This window comes from Chiloscyllium punctatum, chromosome 4, assembly GCF_047496795.1.
Source record: "Chiloscyllium punctatum isolate Juve2018m chromosome 4, sChiPun1.3, whole genome shotgun sequence".
NCBI classification, from domain to species: Eukaryota; Metazoa; Chordata; class Chondrichthyes; order Orectolobiformes; family Hemiscylliidae; genus Chiloscyllium; species Chiloscyllium punctatum.
The window spans coordinates 44,731,439-44,751,400 of NC_092742.1; the positions used below are offsets into that span (position 1 = coordinate 44,731,439).

Here is a 19,962-nt window from a genome sequence, read left to right on the forward strand (position 1 = left end):
AAATTCCTGCACATTGAAAACATTCAACATTTTAAAGAATTCAGTTTGCCATATTATTAAAAAGAGCTAACTTTTAAAAGAGCATTTAAAATAGATCAGAGGGTACACAGAAGCACTTTATGAACCTAATAATGGATTCTTATCACAGAATTCCTAGTTTATTTCTCTCAACCGCACAGGTCTCAGAAAGTACTTACAGAGTTGCTATCAGCTTAAACAAAGCACCTGAATTCAAGAGAATTGACAAGAGCACCTAGTCACTATGGGTACTGTTTAGGATCCATTCTGCAGAAAAAGGAATTGTCAAGTGGATGATAATTTTCACAATCCTATTGTGTTTTATTTGATAAAGTTCAATGATCATTGGAATATTTTAGAATGAATATTACAAAAAGGTGCGTCGTACAGATTTAATGAAGGCAAATAACCTTACCAAGAGTAAATCAAAAAGTTACATTTTTCTCAATTTGTAATATTATTACTATAATTCTCTGACAAAATGAGTTTTCATGATACTATTTGTTAAAGGAAAAATACCCCTTTATACTTGTTTTCGTCAGGTTAGTTTTATTTTCTGCAGAAATCAGAAAGGCATAAAATACAAGTTTGAAATGAAACTTTTTAACATATTACACTTTTTCATAGAAAATACAACTGTGACCTTTAAGGTCATTATTCAATAGCATTCTCAAAGATCTCCAGCATAGCTCAAGTTTTTTTTCACTTTCAGTTTTCCTTCAGAAGCGTTGTGAATTTGGATGCTTGTAGGAGAAACATCATTTCTTCTCCCTTCAATTTGTCTTGTTAGAGATTATGACCACTTTTCCCTGTCTCTTTCAAATTTCAGAACTGTGCATGTTCCCAATCTGTCACATGTTGTTATGCCTTTCTGAATCCATATAGCTGTTCTTTATGTGTGAGCATGGGCCAACCCATCACAGGTAAGTCCAATCTGTTATCTTTATTTATACTGCTCCCCGAATGTCATCCAAGTTTGAAGACTCTGGCCAAGACTGTTCTCCAGATGGAAATACTGTATTGAGATCAATTGTAGAACCTCGACTAGCCCATCTTAAACTAACATGTCAGCACAGGAAAGGAGCGTTGCAGGGTGCAGTGCTGATTCCCAAAGCATAGCTGGTCTATTAAGCAAGTATCTAACTTGATGCTGTCTCAAAGTTCGAACTCTGAAATATTTTATATTACAAATGCAAGTGAGTCAACTAACCCTTCGTGAAAATGGTTAAAGCAGGAATGTTAGCCTGTTTGAAACAAATTCATACTTAACTTTGTCATACATATTATTGCAATACTATTGGCTAAATTCTACCACCTATACTAATTAAGAAACATTTTCTTTAAGAGGTATCATAATTTAATATTTTGGAAATCATCCTCAGATTGGTGATCATAGCACATCCTCCTATCTTTAAAGTGAATTATATCAATGTTCTCGCATTCAGCCTCTGGTCTAAAAGTCTTGGAAAGCTTGGCATATTGATCAACCAGCAGTTTATGAATCACATTTAATTCCTGAAACTATAATTAGTTTAGGATTTCTTTCAAGATAAACTACTTCTATGATCTTGATTCTTCACATTGTTGCCCTTAAGCTTCTTGACTTCATGTAGACAGTTGAATTACTATCCAATACTAGCTTGGTGCTGCTTCTGAATGAAACCAAGTATCGCCCTGTAGAAAAATACATCAGTTATTAACTTGACTGTCTTAAACTCCAAAAATTATCCCTTGCTTTATTTTGTACCAATATTCCTACATTAAATCTAAACAGAAAAATCAAACTTTTCCATCTGTATAACAATCACCATCAAGATAAGATAGAGTTAAATAATGAAATATCGTGCAATTTGCTACAGTCACTAATCATCTTAATTTATAAAGTTTACTTCAAACTTTAACCACGTTATTCTACTTAGTTTATAAAGGCAGAAAAGTGCCAACATTTCCTTAGGTTCTTATCATTGTTAGTAATTCAAAACATTGTTATAGCCCAATAATAACTGCACCACAAATACATTAGAGCATATTTGTGTGGAATACTGACCTCCTGCACACAAAAAACACATGAGGAAACCATGTGACCACAGCTCTCGCCTTACATTGCTCAGTGTGTTGAGGAATACCTGGACCATGCAGTTCTGACCACATGTTTTTAAATTTCTCAAGGCATGTTTGGATAAGCCAATTGGAACATTTTGCAAGAAATAATATTATTTTTAATTTAAGCCATGACAAAAAATAGCAGTGAGAGTATCTTGACTGAATTTTTTGCCATTTACAATCCACTGAATTTCTATCTCTTAGAGTAATAAGTTGCTCATGGATTTGACTCAGTTTAAAAGGATTGAGTTAAACTCTATGATACCAACAAAACCATATCTAAGTTGCTTAAGATTTCTTCGAGTCACAACATGATTTTGCTTGCTGTCACATGCACATTAAACAGTTAACTAATCAGTGAATCCAGTAAAATATTTTTAATATTGTGTCCACGAGAAATGATCAATCTCACAGATACAATTTACTGTTACTAGATATTATACATTTCTTTCCCCCTTATCTGAGGTTGACTTCATTATGGAGATCTCACTTGCAAACAAAAAACTGCACTTACAACATTGCCAGAGATTACAACTTACATTGGAACTGCAAGTCAGATTCCAAAGTCAGGCTAAGAGATCACCTGGCCCCACCTTTTTAGCTCAGCATCTTTAGCATTCTAGTGAAGTGGTAACCTGAAAGCAATGTTCAAGGTGATACTAATAAGTTGCTAAATGTGTGAGCATGCTACATATCTTGAATTTTCTTCTCAGTTGTGGCCTCCACGCTCAGACTCTTTATTCAAAAAGAAACATCAGCTCCTTTTAAATCTCCCTGGCTGTATTATGGTATTGGAAGCCATCATTCCACTCATTAAATTTTCATGTTAAATCCTATGTTAGCTAAACTACTATTGCTACACCATTAACATACTTGCAATGTAAAGTAAAACAATTCTGTCTTGTCCTGAGTAATTAAATTATTATCCAATTGCCTGCTTAATTCCTGTCTCCATTATTTTGTCAAAGTGTGCACCTTTGACTTTTCTGCTGCTGTCACACAAAAACAGTTGGGTTTAGTGAAACCAGTCCTCAGCAGTATAATAATTATCAGTTTATGATCATCATTAATAAAAAATCAAAGTTGAATCAACTCATTGACTCCTGAATTTTCATGCTACTTTCTTTTCAATTTTTAAGTTCTTAATTTCATAACAGTGTCATAATGGTCTTCACTTCTTTATACACATTATTATGAATAAATCAGATTCTCTTTGCTAGCACTGACTAGTGGACTATTTCATGAGATATTAGTCCCCATTGAGCTTGTCATAACCTGCATCTATATTCAATGCAGTAAATATGATAACTATACCAAGCCATGTTTTCTGCTGTGTAAAAGTGGAACTTTGGCACTGTTGTTGAGAGTGGCAGATTGCAGCAGCCTCCTCTGTATTGTGGACAGACAGCAAACAACCCTGATGGTTGTAAGATGGCCAACATTTGTAGTCCAAATTATCATGAATGCGAAATCCTTCATATATCTTATAATCTGAAAGACAGTAACAGGAAAAGTGTTACACCTTCACATTTTTAATTTCACGCTTTGAAGTCACATTCCAATTTGAAATACATAATTTCAGAATTGAAAATCTGAAATTACTTTGTTCTGTAATTCATTTAGGAGCTCCAAACACACAAATCATTGAAGTGGGCCTACTTAATGAGCATTTATAACAAAATAAATCCTTTGAAATAAACCTGCATACCTCTCTTCTGAATTGAACCTATTTTTGTAGTGATTTATTCTGGAATTAATTCCACAACTCTGTGGTACAAAATCACAAATGCATAATGTATATGGGATGAAGCAAAATCATATGGGTTCCAATTTACTCAGTTGCTACACCACAAAGCATTCTCTGGACTCAATGAAATATTACTCTTTCTCCACATTGGTAAATTTTAAACATAAAACAAATAACATATTTAATAGACAGGGACAAAGTACAGATATTAAAACAGCATTCCTCATAGCATGGCTCAATGCCTGATATGAATAACCCTATCTCCCGAGGTGCTGCATTTTGGAAAAGCAAATCTTAGCAGGACTTATACACTTAATGGTAAGGTCATAAGGGGTATTGCTGAACAAAGAGACCTAGGAGTACAGGTTCATAGCTCCTTGAAATTAGAGTCGCAGGTAGATAGGAGAAGGCGTTTGGCATGCTTTCCTTTATTGGTCAGAGTATTGAGTACAGGAGTTAAGAGGTCATATTGCAGCTGTACAGAACATTGGTTAGGCCACTTGTGGAATATTGCATGCAATTCTGGTCTCCTTCCTATGGCAAGGATGTTGTGAAATTTGAAAGGATTCAGAAAAGATCTACAAGCATATTGTCAGGGTTGGAAGATTTGAACTAAAGGGAAAAGTTGAATAGGTTGGAGCTGTTTTCCCTGGAGCTGAGGGTTGACCTTATAGAGGTTTATAAAATCATGAGGGGCATGGATAGGATAAATAGACAAAGTCTCTTCCCTAGGATGGGGGAGTCCAGAACTAGAGGTTATGTGTTTAGGGTGAGAGGGGAAAGATATAAAAGAGACCTAGACAGCAACTTTTTCATGCAGAGGATGGTACATGTATGGAATGAGCTGCCAGAGGAAGTGGTGGAGACTAGTACAATTGCAACATTTAAAAGGCATCTGGATGGGGATATGAATAGGAAGGGTTTGGAGGGATATGGACCGGGTGCGGGCAGGTGGGACTAAATTGGGTTGGGATATCTGGTCGGCATGGACAAGTTGAACCAAAGGGTCTGTTTTCATATTGTACATCTCTATGACTCTATCTATGATTTCTTTCTGATGATACAAAAGTGTATTTGGCCCATTTATAATAATACAAGTTTACATCGGTTCCAATACAAAGAAACATGTGTTTTCTTTCCCATCCAAGTTTGTACAGGTTGATACGCTTATAGAAACTGTAATTGTACTGTTGATTCACATAACTGTGGCCAATCAGTTACATTAAGGATTTCTATCTGAAAAGTTCTTGTTGTCCCTACTGAAGGAATAATAAATTGAGGGAGAGGAAAGAACATTAAATTCACAGCAGTACCTTCTAGCCAGGACTGAGAATAATTAATGCGGGGCAATCCAGATTTATAAAGATACAACACTTCTTCAAAAGCTTCGAGTGTTTCATTAATTCCATATTGTAGGTCACCTGAGGGTAATATAAATTACAATCAATAATTAGTATTGTGATTACACTGTGGAATTAATGCAAGATAAAGCAATAATTACCTGTTGCATTCATAATTTTCCACAGGAGAGGTCTTAAGGTAGAGGGTGCACCATAAGGCAGCAAGTATGTTAAAAAAAATCTTTTAAAAAAATGGAAAAACATTATTGGAGGAAATACAGTCAAGGCAACATAATATTGAAAGATTATTAATACACAGGAATAATAGAAGTTAATTTAATCACATGTTTCAGCTAAAATAGCAATAAAATTATCAGTGTTGTTATAGGCCAGGCATTTAAAACATTTCCCTTAAAACATTTCAAGAAGGTAACCCAGACCCTAATTTTCCAAGTTGTTTTAAGCAGGTGTGAGGTGGATATTCCAGGAGGGATGCAGCTGGTCAAACCACTCAGTTTTAAACAAAACAGAATTTACTTACAGACTACTGAATGAAACATAAGCAAAAGAAAACAGAATTTAGAACAACAATTATTTGAAAACCTGACACGATATCTGCCTGCAACTTAACAAAGAGCTGCTCTGATTTCTTGCAACATCCCAGAAACACATCCCCTTGGCAAAAAGGTAAATTCAAACACAGGTTCTTACAGGAGAGATGTCACAGAGAGAAGCAGCAATGGAATCTCCTTTTACTCCAGCTGCAGTTTCTCTAGGTTCCCAGCTAAAACTAAACTACACTAGAAAAACTCCTGTACTGGGAGAACTGGCCAATCTCTAAAACCCTTTTCCTCAATTGTTGCCTTCTGTTAGCCATAATTAAAGTGACCTAATCCCAGACAAATTGGAACCTCTGTCCTTACAACTCCTCTCGAATAATAACCTTGTTAAAGGGGCAGCATCATCACAGTGTTCACTTTCATTTGTCCACTGAAGGTGACAACAATTTTCGGAGAATGCATATCCACTCTAATGTGATCCAGAGATTCTGTCAGTGAGGCTGTTTCTCCAAAGAGTGCAGGATTGAGGCAGCACACTCTGCCTTCCACCACAAGGTAAAATCATTGGAAAAAATCATTCAAATTGAGGAAAATGTTCAACCACACTGCTGATTTTATTGCAAAAACCCAGGAAAAATATGCAACATATTGAATGAGATGATACTAAATGGTCTACTACATCACAACTGACCTTGAGAAAGCGAGTTTTATGTTCATGGAACATAACATTTCTCAATACTGATGGTTAAAATGGACATGTATTGAGCTAATTTTAAATGTTGTTTTGAATTTCCATCATAATCCAGTTGAGAGATTCAGTTGTTTAACAGCCTGGTTTGCTGTTTGTGGTCATTTTCTTGCTGACACCACTGATGATCACTCCTGAAAATCCCTACCAAGACCGCCAGATTTAAACTACCATCAGGAAAAGGGAAAACAAATTCCGCAAGATTGTTAGACCTTCCACTGCCGTACTCAACATCCAAGTTGTTACGGAGACAGAAATGACCACTTATGTTCACCCACTATACTAAAATGACAAGAGTACTTCGAAAGTTAAGAATGTGAGAACTTTCAACATGATAGGGACAAAGCCCAGCTTTGATACCTGAACGCGTTGTAAAGATTTCTCTTTTCATTTATTTTATGGCATTTCCCATCTGCTGCACATCGCAGACTGAAACTCCTGGTGGGAAATTCAATGACACAGTCGCTGTCTGTTGTACAGGGAAGTTCTTCCGTGCTGACGTCGTCCAAATCCGTCACTTTAAGCTCTCCGTCCACAAGGACAAATTGACGCGGTTGGAAATCTAACAGAAGCACCGATCCAAGTGGCGAGTGAGCTAAGTAATGGAGTAGCTTCATTAGGCTCAGGCAAATCTGAAACATAGTGCAGACCAGGCCAGCATCAGGAATCGGGCGAACATACAGGAATCAAGGTGACATCTGCCAAACAGCCCTTGGGCGCTCACTGGCATCTAAAAGTACAAACGTTACCTGAGTTTTTTTTTCTGGAGAATCAGCAAATGTACTTTGGAGTTTGGTTTGATTTTTGATTTGCCTTGCTTTAATATTCTTATGAATTCTCTACTTGCCACATGTATACGGTTCAGGGGTTCAGCTTACCTTCCGAATGGAACACGGAAGTAAGAAGAGCAGGGTAGTTACTGCCAAAACCCAGGCGTGCAGAATGGACACTTTGGATCAGATACCGGCAGAATGTCATATTGATTACGATGCAGTGAGAAATTCACGAGATATTGCAGGCGCATAGTCTAAATGAGCGTTTCAACCATATGTTTTGGTTATGAAAGTGTATGAACACCGTTTTCTTCCTGAGTTTTGTCAGTGTGTTTGCCTGACTAAGTAATAATTTATCTACACCAACAGAGCTGAGTTTAGCAGGATATTTTGAAACTGTCAAATACAAATGTCTTGGAGGTCAGTTTTATTACCACGTTATCCTCATTAATGGTAGATTTAGAAATGATTTCTTTTTCTTTGCATCTTCTCTTTATGATGGTTTAAATGAGTCCCCCCCCCCCCCCCCCCAGGGGCATCTACTCCACAGAACTGGCATATAATTAATACCACTCTTAACCGGTTTAATGCCCAGAAGGTATTGATAATTAGGCTTCCATTTCTTACCCTAAATCTCTCCTCCCAAGGAGTTTGCAAGAGTTGAATCATTTCCACTGGAGCTCCCTGTTCCACCACCGCGGTTATTACAGGTCCATCTTGCAAACTGCCTGAGTAGCACTGACCGTATAACTATACGGGAAAAAGGCAACATCCTAAACACACAGTAAAGGACGAACAATCTAAGCAATGTCAAAATCATACAAAGGAATGATAAAATTGCTTGCCCATACATATTCTGTTCAGCAAACACAAAAGTTCCATGTATGTAAAAGTTTAATGTATATAAAAGTCCTGTGTATAGAAAAGTTCCATGTATGTAAAAGTTCCATGTATGTAAAAGTTCCATGTATGTAAAGCCTTTAAATATTGCAGACAACAATCCCAAGGATTTTACAGAAGCGCAAATAGAGAAGAAATATAGAGCGAACCAAAAGTGATGTTAGACCAACAGTTTATTCAAAGATGGAGATAGTCATAGAAATGTACAGCAGGGAAACGGGCCCTTCTGTTCAACTCACTGTAACAACTAGGAGCAGCAGTCGGCCGTCCAGCCCTTCCAGCCTGCTCTGCCATTCAATAAGATCATGGCTGATCTTTTCGTGGACTCACATTCACTTACCCGGTCCTCTCGTCTTATCTCTTGATTCCCTTATTGTTCAAAGAATATCTACCTTAGCTTTAAAAATGTTTACTGAAAATGGCGCCAACTACTTCCCTCGGCAAGGAATTCCATAGCTTCCCAACCCTCTGGGTGAAGAAATTCCTTCTCAATTCGGTCCTAACCTGATCTAATCTAATCTAATCTGTAAATAATCTAACCTAATCTCTAATCTTCAGGTTATACCCTGGTGTTGTAGTTTCACCTGCCAGTGGAAACATCCTCTCTACTTCTATCTTATCTATTCTTTTCATAATTTTATATGTTTCTATAAGATCCCTCTCAATCTTCTGAATTCCAATTAAAATAATCCCAGTTTACTCAGTCTCCCCTCATAAACCAAATCCATTAACTCCAGAACCAACCCAATGAACCACCTGTGCACCCCTCCAGTGCCACTATATAATTACTCAATAAGTTGATCAAAACTGCACACGGACCAAAAGTGGCCAAACCTCCTCCATACCGACCAGATGCCTTAAAATGAATCTAGTCCCAAGATATTAAGAAGCGTCATAAAGGAAAAGAGAGGTGGAGAGATTAGACTGTACAGAGTTTAAACACAGGAATCTAGAGGATTTTTTTGGATGATTTCTGTTAAATAATAATGTCAGCAAATTAGATGGTGCAAAACCTTGTGGAGTTTTAAGCATGTAGATTGCGCCCACTTTCTGCTGAAGGATCTAACATCCTTGCTATTACTTCAGCACCTGCCTTCTGACAAGGTCGCAAAGGTGTCTTTCTGCCTAATGAAGAGATTCTTGAGATTGCATCAGATCCTCAAGGCCTTGGGGTCAGCGCTCACATTAACCCAACGTCAATCAAATCAATATCATGCCATTGGCACGACTTAATTCCAACAACCACTAAGATTACCATGGAGGCTTTCCTTCTGAATCTTCTCGTGCACCCGCTTAACATGTCCGTAAACCATTGTGTTCAGAATCTTCCTCAGTTTCTATTCCAGCCTAGCTTTGTAACCTCAGTCAATTTGGATACATTTCGCTCGGTCTTCTCATCTATGGCATTGATATGGATTGTAAATAGCCAAGGGTGAAGCACTGATCCTCGCATTACTTCAATACAGCCTGCCAACCCAAAAATGACCTGCATATTCCTAAGCCCTGTTTTCTCTTTGTTAACACATCTTCAATCAATACTAATGTGTTACCTCAAGTACAGAAGTTCTAATTTTGTTAGAATAATTTCTTCTGTTACGACTTAGCTAATGCTTTTTGAATTTCCAATTACATCTAATCATTCCATCTCATCTATCCCATTGTTAAATCAAAAATTCTAACTGATTTATGAAACATGATTTGCACATCATATCGGCTTTGTCTACACACGTAAAGATTTTTAAAGTACCACATCCTTAATAAACTAACATTCTTATGATCACCTTTACATTCCTGGAACACACTAAAACAGAACGCGCTGGAAAAACTCAGGGAAGAGCAACAGAACTAACGTTCCGAAGTTCTGAAGAAGAGTAACTGGACTCGAAACATTAACTCCATTTTTTTCTCCACAGATGCTACCAGGCCTGCTGACTGTCTCCAGCAATTCCTCTTTTTATTCGTCTCCAAAAAAGTTCTACTCGTTCCGAAATTCTGACACACTTGTAAGTTCCCCTCTGATCCACCCACAGCCCTGGCGTCGCAATTTATTGCCATTCCTTAGTTGTCAAGAAGTCAAAATCCTGAGACCATCCCACCAACCTCCCAAAAAGCATGTTAGTGTCCATACACCACGTATACTGCAGGGCTTCAATAAGGCAGCTCGCACTATCTTCACTGAGGCAGCTAGAGATAGACAACAGACAATAGGTGCAGGAGTAGGCCATTCTGCCCTTCGAGCCTGCACCACCATTCAATATGATCATGGCTGATCATCCTTAATCAGTATCCTGTTCCTGCCTTATCTCCATAACCCTTGATTCCACTATCCTTGAGAGCTCTATCCAACTCTTTCTTAAATGAATCCAGAGACTGGGCCTCCACTGCCCTCTGGGGCAGAGCATTCCACACAGCCACCACTCTCTGGGTGAAGAAGTTTCTCCTCATCTCTGTCCTAAATGGTCTACCCCGTATTTTTAAGCTGTGTCCTCTGGTTCGGCACTCACCCAATAGCGGAAAATGGGGCAGAAAAGGCTGGACTAGCGAGCCATGTCCATGAATGAATAGCACACATTCTGTCTTTATTGTACCAAATTCCTGGCTGTGCTTTTGTCCCTGTATTTTAGAAATTGCAACTTAATTATTTGCCGTTAGAGCCACCCGTTTAGTGACTGAAGAGTGAAATTCTGTTTCCGTTAGTTTTATCAGTTTTGTTTTCTGCGAGGGAATCCTGTGCATGAAATCTCATAAATCGTTCCAGAAAGTTTAACTGATACAATGAAGGCAGACGATGCGTTAGTCAACTGAGCAATAATAGATGTTCTGTAACTCACAACTCATTCCTCGCTGAATAGAGCGTGTCAGGAACTAACTAATGAATGATGCGAGTACAGTTAATATGAGAGTTAAATACACATTTCCAATCAACATTTACAATCATTCATTTGCCATGATTCAGTTTACATATCACAAGGGCTGGACTGGAAATAAAAACTGAAAGAATTGTGGATGCTGGAAATCAGGAACAAAAACTGCTAAAAAAAAAGTTCAGCAGGTCTGGCAGCATCTTTAGAGAGAAATCAGTGTCAACGTTTCGGGTCCAGTGACCCTTCCTCAAAACAGTAAGAGAATTGTAAGTAAGTTCATTAAGTCAATGAAGTCTTTTTGAATGTTCTCAGGCGCGTTGACAAACGAAAACATTTACGTAACGCGCGAATTTTGTCTAAGTATTAGTTCTTTCTCTCTATACGACAATATTCAGGAACAGCCCGAATTACCTGGATGATATTCGGATGTTGGAGCTTCTGGAGAAGAATCATTTCCTTGATGATTTTATAAGCTGCCAATCTGAAGCAGTCTCTTTGCTGTCCATACCGCTGGAGACAGCGCTTCACTTCATCACCCTGACTGTTCACCGTTTTCAGGGCGACGGCAGTGCCGTCCTGCAGCGTCCCTTTCAGAACGGTCTTAGTGTAACCAGAGCCCAGGAATTCAATTCCCGTGATATTCCTGAAGTCATTGCAGCCCACAGTCCCTTTGGAGAGATTCCCAACAGCTCTCCGCGTTTTCTTATTGAAGACATCGCCACCAGCCTGAGCTCTTCCCAGCGAGGATTCCTGAAAGTGGGAGGAGGGTTCGGGGAGAGATACCGGTCGTTCCCAGTGAACATCTTGATAACGAATGATTTCCTCCACCCTGCCTTCGAGTGCGTTCGCCAGCTCCCGCTGGCGGGAGGTACAAAACGACTCCTGCTCGTCGGAAACCGCAGCACCCTTTCGCCAGCGAGAGCTACCGGGGGCTTTCAGGATCAGCAACGCCAGAGTAAGAAGGAGAACTGCAGAAACAGACACGGAGGAAAGCTTCCCCATCCTGACTGTCCCTTGTCCCGGCCTCGCTGCCGAAATGTATTCGCTTGTTAGCGCCTGTCACAGAAAACCCAACTAGGAAAGCAGCTATTTCCAACAACATACCGGAGGTGTGTCTCTCTCTCTCCCTGCTCCTCCCATCCAACAGTGCAGACACATCCTCCCCAGTGTGCGCAGCCCCTTCCACTGGTATATCACTGGAATCACTGGTAGGTTTCACTTCTTGTAGTATCATGGTTAGACTATCGAGGGAACGGTGGCTGTGGACATTTAATATGCTATTTCGAATCCTTAATTGCTTTACTCTTGCAACTGCATGAGTAGATCATGAAAAATACAAGTAAAATCGCCCAACCTCGCTATTTCCCCCTTAATCTTTTCAAAACCAGTCTTTCCATCCAAATCTTTTGGTCACAAACCATTACCTCTTTTCCACGCTGCTCAGCACTCCTTCCTTTTAGCCATCTGATCTGCTGAAAGGCACGAACGGTTCAGATGGAGAAGCTAGCTCTGAATGGCTGAAACATCTAGGAGCGAAAATAGCACCAGGAGCAACCATTTGGTCCATGCACCTTTTAAAAAAATGTGTTCATGGAAGATGGATGTTGCCGGCAAAGTTATCACTGCCCAACCCTAAAGATAGAGTAGAATAGTAATGGTATTGAACTGGACTGATCAAGTAGCTGGACTATTGATGGAGAGACATTAGCCCATAAGGAATAGGAACAGTAGTAGGCCATTCGGCCCCTGGAACCTCTGCCGTTCGAAAGAATGATGGCTGATCACATTCACTTTCTCGTGTTCTCCCTGTAACCCTTGATTCCCGTTTGGATCAAGACCCTACCTCAGCCTTTATTATACACAAGGCCTCTGCTTTACAGTAATCTGTGGCGAGCAGCGCCAAAGACTCATGACCCTCTGAAGAAATGTCTTCACATCTCAGCTTTAAACAGACGCTCCTTTCTTCTGAGAACATGCACATCATCACATCTCGGGATCTAAATTCAAATAGTTAAATGGAATATGAAATAAAAGCCTTATAACAGTAACGATAACTATGAAAATATAGAGTTGTCACATTAAAAAAGCGTGAAAAAATGTCTGATTTATGAATGACCTCTCGAGCCGAAAATCTGCTGTCCTTACACAGTCTGACCTTTATGTAATTTCAGAAGCACACACGAACATGGTTCATACTTACCTGCCCTCTGAAATGGGTAAGCAGGAGAATCAGTTACATACAGTACATATATACAGATATACAGCATGAAATATGCTTCGGTCCAAGTTGTCCATGGTGACCAGATATCCCTTATAAATCTAATCCCATTTGCCAGCATTTGGCCAATATCCTCTAAACCCTTCCTATTCATATACCCTGCCAGATGTCTCTTAAATGTTGTAATGGTACCAGCCTCCACCATTTCTTCTGGCAGCTTATTCCACACACACACCACCCTCTGTGTAGAAAAGTTGCCCCTGAGCTCCCTTTTATACCTCCCCCCAATCACCTTAAACCTGTGCCCTCTAGTTTTGGACTCCCCCACACTGGGGAAAAGACCTTGGAGAAAGTGAGAACTGCAGATGCTGGAGATCAGAGTCAAAATGCGTGGTGCTGGAAAAGCACAGCTGGTCAGGCAGCATCCGAGGAACAAAAGAGCCAATGTTTTGAGCATAAATTCTTCATCAGGAATGTTCACAATTCTGATGAAGAGCTTATGCTCGAAATGTCAACTCTCTGGTTCCTCAGTTGATGCCTGACTGGCTGTGTTTTTCCAGCACCACACTTTTTGACTGGGGATCAGACCTTGCCTATTTACCCTATTCATGCCCCTCATGATTTTATAAACCTCTATAAGGTCACCCCTCAGCCTTCGATGCTCCAGGGAAAATAGCCCCAGCCTATTCAGTCTCTCCCTATAACTCACACCTTCCAATCCTGGCAAGATATTTGTAAATCTTTTCGGGAACCATTTCAAGTTTCAGGATGTTCTTTCTATTGGATGGAGACCAGAATTGCATGCAATACTCCAAAAGTGGCTGAACTAATACCTTGAACAGCCGAAACAGTATTCAACATTCACCATTTTCTGCTCAAAGGAAAGTAAGGATGGGCGGCAAATGTTGGTTGACCTGGAAATGGCCTCATTTAACAACTGAGTTAGAAAAGCATTGGCTTGACAATGTGCTGGGGAGCTGTCTTTCCTAATTCTTGCAATTTGCATGGTGCAGGTACAGCAATGGTGTTGTTGGACAGGGTGTCTCCATCTTAGACAGTACCTTGAGATTGAGTAGCCCTTTCTTCCACTCCTTTGTTGTAGTTCGTGAGATGCTTAATATTCGATCTACACACTCTGGCACAGGTGGGGCAGGTGGTACTTGCTGGAGTGGATGGCGAGGTGGAACATTTGCACATTCCATCCTCTGGCCTCCACTTGGCCCTGTCAGTAATGCTCAAATGGTCAGCTCCTTTGAGGATTTTTTTTGCCAGTTTAAACAATCTTGAGCTTGAGATTCTCAAGTTTTGGTGGGCATAATACTTTTTTTTCAGAGAAGTCTTAGACATTGTGGAAGCATTTCCTTGCCCTCATGACAACCACTTTACTTGGTGAAGTTCAGAGTCAGAGAGCTTGTTTTGGGAGTCTTGTGTTAGCCATGTGGATGATGTGGGCTGCCCAATGCAGCTGATTGATTGTAAGTAGTACCCTAAAGGAGTCTTCTGGGATTTTTGGACAATTGTGGTATGTTTCCAAGTGAAGAGAATGCATGTAACCTGGAGTAAATTATAGGTATGGGTTCTCTCTTATTTCTTCTAGTTGATAGAAGTTGGGTATTTAGCTAGTGTTCACTGTAATGCATCATGAAGATGGTACATTACATAGTTTAGCACTGTGGATTCGTGTCAGTTAAGCAGTTGCTTTACTTTTAATGGTGTCTAGCTTGTTGAGTGAAGGTCCTGACTCCAGTTCTGAAGAATTGTAACTAGACTTGAAATGTTAACTCTGTTTCTCTGTACAGATGTTGCCACACATGAGTTACTCCAACAATTTCTGTTTTTACTTGTGTTAGATCTCCATCATGTCTTTGTTTTATTTTATATTCCTGCTGTATTTCTCTCTCTTTCTGGAATTGTAATTGTTATTTCTTAATCCATTCTAAATTCTAAGAAATTCTAGAACATCAAAACCAAGTAAACACTCTCCCTTTAGCCATCTCTTTTAAAACTCGTGCTATCAAATTAGGCAGATTAAATTATCAAATTAAACAGGTTTAGAGGCTTTTCATCCACAATTTTCTCCAGTATATTTTTTATTAAGATTAATTTCTTATTCTGAAGATCCCTCCATCTCCAGACTGATTTTTGTGACTTATGTCATGAAGGCAGACTCAAATTATCTGTTTAGTATCATTTTTGAATTCCGCATTATAATTTCTTACTTCTGTAATTTCTTACTTTCATTAATCATTTCCTATTCATATGTCAATGGAAGCTCTTGAAAACCAGTTTTTATATCTTTGCTAATTTACTATAAAGTTCTGTTTTGTCTTTGTTAATCAAGATAAATTGCTTGATAAATTCCAAAATTCTATCAATTATCTGCCTTACTGTAGTTTTTGGCAAAATTCTAATAGTATGATAACAGATTTAAGGTGACAACTTCATTTTTACACAAAGAATAGATGTGGAATACCAGTATTGCTGGTATTCAGCAGTAGCTTATAAAGAGAAGTTTTAAACATGGCAGAGATTTAGAAAAAGAGTGGAGAGTGGGACAAACTAGCTTGCTGTTCAAAAAGAAGCCAGCATGGAGATGATGGGCTGAAAAGCCTAGTTTTCTGACTTCACACTTATAATTCTTCTCCTTCCCATATGTAAATTAGTTTGGATATTTCCACATTAAGCATGACCCATAAATATCATTGCATTCAGAAATGTTACATGGTATCCTTATATTTCATATATAAGAAACCCTGTTCAAAAGAAACTTCAATTTTGATCAAAACAAACATTGAGTTAAAAAAGGACATGTAACCAGTCATGTTTAAATATGTCTACATTTGAATTATTTTGAGCAACCATGTATAACATTTTGCTCTTTCTTTAAACTGACTTGATTTTAATTGTTGTGAATTTTATTTTTTTGCTCAGGAAGTAAGGAGTGTTGGTATTTTTCACTTTGCACACCTTACACTAGATTTTAACACACGCTTTGAGACCTTGATGTTCGAACAAAAAGTTCTTCTGAGCCCATGCTTGTTCTTTAAAAAAACTTCAAGGTTGACTGTCATAAATATTAACGAAACATAACCTTAGTTGTGTTTCAATAATGAAATTCAGCCCCACTCAGAACAGCATAAGCTGCCTTGGCAATTATCCAAATTGATTCTGTCAATTGACTTTATTTTACAGAATGTCCTATGCACACCACTTCTAAGTGGTGCAAAGAGTAGGAACTAAGCCAACATTTTTATTAACTGACAGGAAGCAGCTGCCTGACTAAAGGTGACACTGCAAAATGTAAAATAAAGTGCTTGTGTGACAAAAAAACAGTTTGGTTGATTTTAACATTATCTTTCTTCTATCCAACATGCCTCTCCTTCTCCCACCAAGCAGCTTCTCTCTATCACTCATTCCTACAACTTTCCAGTCTTACCCTAATCTTTCCAGCACTTCCAGTCAAAGAAAAGAAGCACTACATTTCTGGTTGAAGCTCACACCCTGTCCCCCTATACACCCTACCAACAACCTCTCCTGTCACTGGCCTTCTTGCCCTCATTCACGTGGCAGCCTCTCCCAATCCCTAGTGTAGGCCTCATTGCAGAACTCCCCCATTCCTCCAGATCCTGGTGAAGGCCTACCCCTCCTCTGACCCCAGCCTCCTTGCAGTTCTCCCCCTGCTCCCACTGCTGGCTTCCCACAGCTCTATTTGTAGTGTCCTCTACCAATCTTGGTGCACACAACCAACCTGTCACCCTCCCCATCACCACTGGTGCAGGCATCCCCGCACTGCTCTTGATGCAAGCCAACCCTACTCCAAATGCAAGCCTCTTGCAAAGTCCTCTTTTGGTGCATGCCTATGCCTTCCCCATTCCCTGATTCCATTCCTAGCCTTTGTCCCTACTCACACGTTTCTTCTCCAAACCCCTCATCATCATCACATGTGCTTATTATGACAGCACAGTGCACAAGATGCTGTGACTGGCACATGCTCAGACTTTGTCTGAGCTCTGCACAATCCTGTCCAGCTAATGTCATGGGCCATGTCATGTACCATAGGCATTTTTTTTGCCTTATGTAAAATTACTCCATCCTTCATATAGAAACAAGTTAGGCAGTTTTGTACTGCAGACTGTTACTCATGGACTGAGTTTCCCTGAAATTCATTTCATAATCTATCCTAAACCTAGCACAGAGATGAACATTAATTCAGTAATTTTGGGCTGGAATTTATTTTTACTTTCTTATACTCTTTTAGTTATTATTGTATTATTATTGCAAATAACAATCTTACTGCAGTTACTTTTGTAGTTAAGACTATCATATTGGACGTTAAAGTATGAATATTAATGTTTATGATATAAATAGCTCCTTAATAGTACTAATTTTGAGTGTTGTGGAAAAAGAAACATTTGTCCAAGTTTGTTTGTATTGCATTCGACAGGACATTTGCAAGACCACCAATATAAAGGGCATATTTTATATTGTGTGAGAGAATGATGATTGGATGGCAAGTGGAATTTGATTGGGAGAAGTGTTGGTCTGAAGAATGCACTTGTTAAATGATGATTGTCAGTTAACTATCAAGCTTTGTTTAAATTTAAACCAGGCAGATTGACCCTGATTTATCAAAACATTGCACTGAGGCACATTTTATATTGTATGAGAGAATGCTGATTGCTTGGCAATTGCACTTTGATTAGGAAAAGTGTTGGTATGGAGAATGCAGCAGTTAAATGATGACTGCCAGTTTCATGCCAAACTTTGTTTGAATTTAAACCAGGCAGCTTGACCATGATTAGTCAAAGCATTGCACTGAGGCATGAACTGGAGATTGGCTGTATCTATTTCATTAAGTCAAAACAGGTGCAATGAATATACATAGATAGTCAGTACCTTGCCTGTCGTGAATAGCCAAAAGAATATGCTGTTTGATACAATGTGCTGGTCTTTGGAATACGCGGTCTACATACCTAACATCACATCAGCACTGAAATTCATATACCTTTTCCTGTACCTTTAACTTTGGCCTTGTTTGTTTACTCAGGTGTCTGTTAAAAAATCTTGTTATAATATTATAATTGCAAAAGGAAAGACATGCTTTTATATAGTGCCTTCCATGAATACAGGACACTCCAAGGTAGTCGAAAGCCAATTAAATGTAGCCACAGTTCTTGATGCAACAGCCAATTTGGCCACAGAAAATGCACATAGAAAATAACATTATGATAACCAAATAATCTGTTTTTTATGTTGTTAGCCATGATATCAGGGATAATACCACCTGCTCTTCTTCAAATAGTGCAGGGATTGTTTGGGTTCGCTTGAGCAGGCAAGTGGGATTGAAATTTAATGACTCTTCCACAAAGAATTGTGATGTTCGCCTGGCCTTGGCCAGGTACAAACATTTCCTTACCTACCATTACTAAGACAATTTCGCGTTATTGCTTATGGAACCTTATGTGCAAATAGACGTTCATAATTCTCTACATTACAAAACAAGTACGCTTTGAAAGTATCATACTTCATTGGCAGTGTAGCATTTCCAGATTGCACTGAAAGGGGAATGCAAATTCTTGCTTTCTTTTATTGGTACAATTATTGAAAATTGAGTTTAAATGATGTGATAAAAGCTGTATTTTTGGTTAGCTTTAATTTTATTCACAAAGTAATTGTAATTATCTGTCATGCTTCTGATTCGGGATTTTGATCAAATAGCAAGCGTATCAGTGTACTTCCTGCAAATCAGTGAGTCAACCTGTTAAGAACCCCTTCAGACACTTTTTATAGTGCATTCTAATTGTGCTGCCTATGACCAAACTGAAATAAACAGCCATACTGTATGGTGACTGTCATTTTGTTTGAACTGGCTGTCAGACAAACAGTCTGATAGTTGAATTAGTGGAGGTATGGAGAGAGATGGTGGTGCAATAGAACTGGGTAGCATCATGTGGAAATTGATGTATTTTAGAATGCCTGAAAACAAAATATACTGGACATCACAGTAGGTCAGAAAGTATTCATGACGAGAGAGCAAGCTAATGCTTTCAGTCTAAATGACGCTTCATCAGAGTTGAATTTTAGAATGTCCTCAAGAGGCAGCATTTGATGCTAAATAGGAGACCCAGGACACAGCCAGGGAAGTACGAAAAGTAACTGTGCAGGAGCAGGAAGCAAAGATATAAGAAGTGAATTTTTGGCTACAATTGGATAGTTAGGAATGACAGGAAGTGAGAACAATCTTACCTCCCCTGGGCAATGCTGAAGAGCTGTTGTAGCAGGATGGTCTACCATGTCCAAGACTGCAGGTAGGACCAGAAGTTTAACCATCAGAACATGCAGGAATGAGAAAGTTAGTTGATGACTTTCTGTGCAAGGGAGACTGATTTGGCAATTATTAACAAGTACCAAACTGTTTAGAGGTCCCTTTACGCTGATTATTATTTCACATAACTTTCTACGAATAGATTAACGTGTCATTTATGTTTTGATGTTCTAATGTTCAATTTATGTCTCCAGGGCAATCCAGATCAAAGATGAAATGTGTGTCTGCGCAGAAATACAGTGATCCAGGAATAAAAGTGAGAACGTTTTAATACAGATGCCCAAAAGAAAGGCTCACTTAAAATGATTTCTGACGTTAGTTATGAGTGCGCTGATGTGCATCCTATGAGGAATGTAAGGATGGGAA

General features: G+C 38.9%; 1 protein-coding gene across 1 annotated transcript; it reads right to left on the minus strand.

The window, feature by feature from the left end:
- Positions 1-1,300: 1,300 nt before the first annotated feature.
- On the minus strand, positions 1,301-12,055 carry LOC140475912 (extracellular tyrosine-protein kinase PKDCC-like). Its single transcript, XM_072567839.1, has 7 exons — positions 11,465-12,055; positions 7,917-8,039; positions 6,877-7,148; positions 5,370-5,449; positions 5,182-5,289; positions 3,436-3,612; positions 1,301-1,692 (listed from the first exon to the last, which is right to left on the minus strand). The coding sequence occupies exons 1-7, from the start codon at positions 12,053-12,055 to the stop codon at positions 1,595-1,597; spliced, it is 1,449 nt and encodes a 482-aa protein (XP_072423940.1). The 3' UTR covers positions 1,301-1,594.
- Positions 12,056-19,962: the final 7,907 nt, after the last annotated feature.

What these genes read in the sequence shown, in the direction of transcription:
- LOC140475912 (XM_072567839.1), bottom strand. Translation starts at nt 12,055, where the DNA reads ATGGGGAAGCTTTCCTCCGTGTCTGTTTCTGCAGTTCTCCTTCTTACT. An exon ending in TTCTCAGTCCTGGCTAGAAG is followed by an intron (nt 3,613 to 5,181) that starts GTACTGCTGTGA and finishes ACTGTCTTTCAG; the next exon opens with ATTATAAGATATATGAAGGA. An exon ending in ACAGCAGAAAACATGGCTTG is followed by an intron (nt 1,693 to 3,435) that starts GTATAGTTATCA and finishes ATTTTTCTACAG; the next exon opens with GGCGATACTTGGTTTCATTC.